At 37.3% G+C, this 4,118-nt stretch overlaps 1 protein-coding gene across 1 annotated transcript; it reads right to left on the reverse strand.

Moving 5' to 3' along the window:
* Window positions 1-1,469: 1,469 nt before the first annotated feature.
* Window positions 1,470-2,417, reverse strand: LOC138384836 (olfactory receptor 51L1-like). Its single transcript, XM_069470500.1, is given in 1 exon segment — window positions 1,470-2,417. A coding segment is annotated over 1 exon segment (948 nt).
* Between the last annotated feature and the right edge of the window lie 1,701 nt (window positions 2,418-4,118).

Consider the following 4,118-nt stretch of genomic DNA (forward strand, 5'->3'; position numbering starts at 1 on the left):
CAAACCATCAATGTGGTCTTACAGAACATGTAGTTAGAAAAAGATAAGCACAATTGTATTTCATGAGTCAGCTTTAGCACATCACTGCCTTCCTCTTGTCCAACTGGTAAAAATGAATTTGACCCAAAGGGCACAAAATGTCAACTATTCCAATTGACCACTTTTTAATAACATTATTGTACAAGGTACCTATTTCTATAATGCCATCTGATATGCTTAATTTATTTTATACATATGTCTTCACTATGAAACATTTACTCTTTAACACTAATGCCACACACTTTACTGTTCAAATATCCATAGTACTAAAAGCAATAACTGCCACAATACATATTTAATTTGTATCAACATATTTTTCTTGGATTAGTGAATAAACTCTAAAATTTACACTTGTAACTATTTAATATGTCCCTATGACTGTTGGGGAAGACAAGCTGCATAGTGCTATGATAGGGTAGCAGTCATGGGCTCATGCTCAAAAAGTTTGCAATACAGCTAAGAAAAAAAGTTAATATCTATGAAATAATAAAACATCACCCATGAAAGCACAGGTGTAGAACATTCTGGTGAAAAAGGAAAAAGTACTGAGTTATCAACACAAAAGAAATTGGTAAAAACACAATACCAAAGATCCATACAGATATGTAGAATAAGAGAGAAAAATTATTGAAAGATGAGGTGGAGATCGTGTACAACTCCCAGACCACTCACAGTTTAAGACATGAAATCCTGTCCTGTGGTATTAAGCAGAGAGCCTGAACAATTGCCCAGATGTTTAGATAAGCACTGTGAGGCTTTCTTGAGAAACTCCCATTTAACTGCCTCAGTTTTTGCTGGCAAATTGAGGAAGCTGATAGATCTACAGTAGCAATGAGATAAAAAATATATAACTGACCAGTGATGCGATTAGGACTTAGTCCACAGTCAACAGCCACAGCAGGAATTCAAAGTCCCGCCAAAAACTCAAATTCTAAACTTGCCCTACAAACTCAGAAATCTTTTCATAAAAAGTTGTAACATTGTGCTATAAGATACAAAATATGGGGAAATGTATTAAAAAGTAGACAAAAAAGGTAAAAATTGATTTCTGAGTTTTAGGTTAACATGAGAAACTATGTAAACATAGTTATATTTGATTCTAAAAGTTACTGCTATTATTATCATTGCTAAGAATTTAATAATATTAACAAATTTATACAGTTTTCAAAAACTTAATTTGTAACACATACATTGTGTCATATAAATCTTATAATGATCTTGGGAGTACATAAGAACATAATTATCACGATTTGTCCAAGAAAAACCCTAATGTCATATAGTTTAGAGATTAACTGACATCACATATATAGGAAGGGAAAGAATTAGGAATTTAACCAGATGGTTAAGAGCCAAATATTTTACTTTTCATATACTAAATAACTTTCCAAATGTTGTCAATGGGAAAACTGGAGGATGGAAGTTATTAATACTTACAACCTCCTCTCTATCCCAAACTTTCGAAGAATTCCTAGACGAATCTGCTTTGTCCTGACACTGTAGACAACAGGGTTAAGCACTGGGGGAAGAAGCAGGTAGATGTCAGCCATGAGGATGTTGACTATGGGAGACAGATGCTTCCCGAAACGATGGACCATTGACACTCCAATAACTGGCACAAAGAAGATGAGCACCACGCAGATATGGGATACACACGTGTTGAGTGCCTTTAGCCTCTCTTCATGAGATGCAATGCCCAGCACAGCATTAAGAATCAGAATATAAGAAAGAAGTATGAAGACTGAATCCATGCCTAATGTGGCAATGACTACACACAGTCCGTAAAGGCTGTTAATCCTGGCATCTGAACATGATAATTTCAGAACATCCTGGTGCAAGCAGAAGGCATGGGAGAGGGCATTGACATGGCAGTAGTGATACTGCCTCAGTAGCAAAGGTGTGGGCAGTACAACTGCCATACTTCGGATACAGCAGGCCAAACCAATCTTGCCAATTACACTGCTGGTGAGGATGGTAGGGTAGTGCAGTGGACGGCAGATGGCAACAAAACGGTCAAAGGCCATGGCCAGAAGCACTGAGGACTCCAGGAATGTGAATGTGTGGATGAAGAACAACTGAGCATAGCAAGCACTTGCCTGGATCTCCCGAGCATCCAGTCATAGCACAGAAAGCATGGTGGGAAGCGTGGACAGGGACATACCCAGGTCCGTCACTGCCAAGATGGAAATGAAGTAATACATGGGCTGATGGAGTGAGGACTCTATCCAAATGGCAGAGAGGATGGTAACATTACCAACAAAGGCTACCAAATATGCGAGACAGAATGGGATCAAGAGCCAGGAATGAACATTTTCTAATCCAGGAAGACCCCTCAGGATAAATACGGGCTCCACAGCATCACTATTATTCCAGACCACCATGGTAACCGTTGAGTAACTGGAAAATAGTGAGGAATGTTCTTGTTATTCTTTCTTAACCCTCAGAGTTATCTCTTGTGAGCAAAAACAGTGCAATCAGGGCATACGTCTTTCCTCTAACCTGACAGAGAAAAACAGGAGGTATCTCTTATGAACCTCACGTAAGGAACATTTCCCAATATTAAAGAGCGCCAAAGTCTGCAACAAAAATGTGGACCATGCAAATATGGTCATCCCTGTCAAGAACTGTATTGGGTGTGCATTGAGGACACTGAAAAATTTAAGCAACACAAGAGCAGAGAAAGAAATGTTACTATATATTATAAGGATAAAAAGAGGGAAAAGTCACAGTAAATATCTAGGGATCTGTATAAGCTTCCTGTCAGTAATGTTCTTGAGTTAATCGGTTATTGGTTCTAGGCTACCTTTTCATTCATCACAATTGAATTGATTCCAAGGACTCAACATAATTTCTCTTCAAATTTATTTTATTTAATCATTTATAATATACAAAGATTTTAAATATTAAATATTTTAGTGATAAAAGATATATACCTCATTATATAAAAAGAAGGTATGGACAAAAGGAAAAAAAAACATAATACCAAAACATTATTTTGAGCTGGTTTTTTAATATGAGCATAGTATTGAGCTATTTAGTATAGCAACTATTCCCTAACCTAAAAATTCCTCGTGGTAAACAAACAAACAAACAAACAAAACTATATATACAAATATATGTGTGTGTATGACAAAAATAAAATCTTTAGGGTGTAAAGTCACGCGTGTAACTGTAAAAATTCTTTTAAAGGTGATTTCTTGTTTGCTCTCCCACAAAATAATGAGCACACTTAACACTCATTATCACTTATATATGTCTTAAGAAAATAGATACCTTTCCACTTTATTCACCATTTTTCATTCATTGTTTATCTTCTTGAAGTGATGCTTAGCATAACATTTTAAAAGAATAGTCGACCCAAATATGAAATGATTCTCCAATTTTATGACCCATTTTCCCCTACTTTCAGGAAGCCACAGCAATCCATAAACACAGCGGTAAGTACTCACCAACAGCACATCTTAGAAACAACCAAATGATTTCTTCCTATTTCAGAAAATGATTCTAGTGTCTGATTTTGCTTTTCCTCAGCAATCTTTGTCGTACTAGCTTCTCCTGCTGTGCTGGATCCCAGTGTTGCCCTTGCTATACCCTGGGTTGATGGCACTGGGGACAGCAGCTAAACACTATGGGATTCTCTGCCCCTTCTGTCCCCTGGTTCTTTATTTTAGCCCCATTGACTGTCCCTGAGAGAATTCTTCACTTGCCTTGTTTCTCCGCATCTGGGCCTCATCTCTGCAGCAGCATCTCTGCATTGTCCTTGTCTTCCCTGCTAGACCCTTAGTCTCTGAGCTCTGGAAAGCCTAACATAAGACTCAGCCCTAGCCTAAAGTAAAAATCTTTCCAAATGTGGCCTCAAATTCACAACACAGGGCTCCAGCTATTTAGCAGTGACTTTTTATTGTCTCCATTATATTTAATAAAAAGATTTTTTTTTTAATTTTACCCTTGACTTATTCTTCTCTCCACTTTACAGTGTGAAGACTGAAAGTTCTTAGATTGCACAACCTAGGATCCTGAAAAGGACTTTACTGGGAATCTATACCTGAGGAACAGAAGGAAATACAAAGCCATTCTCCCCG

Source organism: Eulemur rufifrons, chromosome 6 (genome assembly GCF_041146395.1).
Source record: "Eulemur rufifrons isolate Redbay chromosome 6, OSU_ERuf_1, whole genome shotgun sequence".
NCBI lineage: Eukaryota > Metazoa > Chordata > Mammalia > Primates > Lemuridae > Eulemur > Eulemur rufifrons.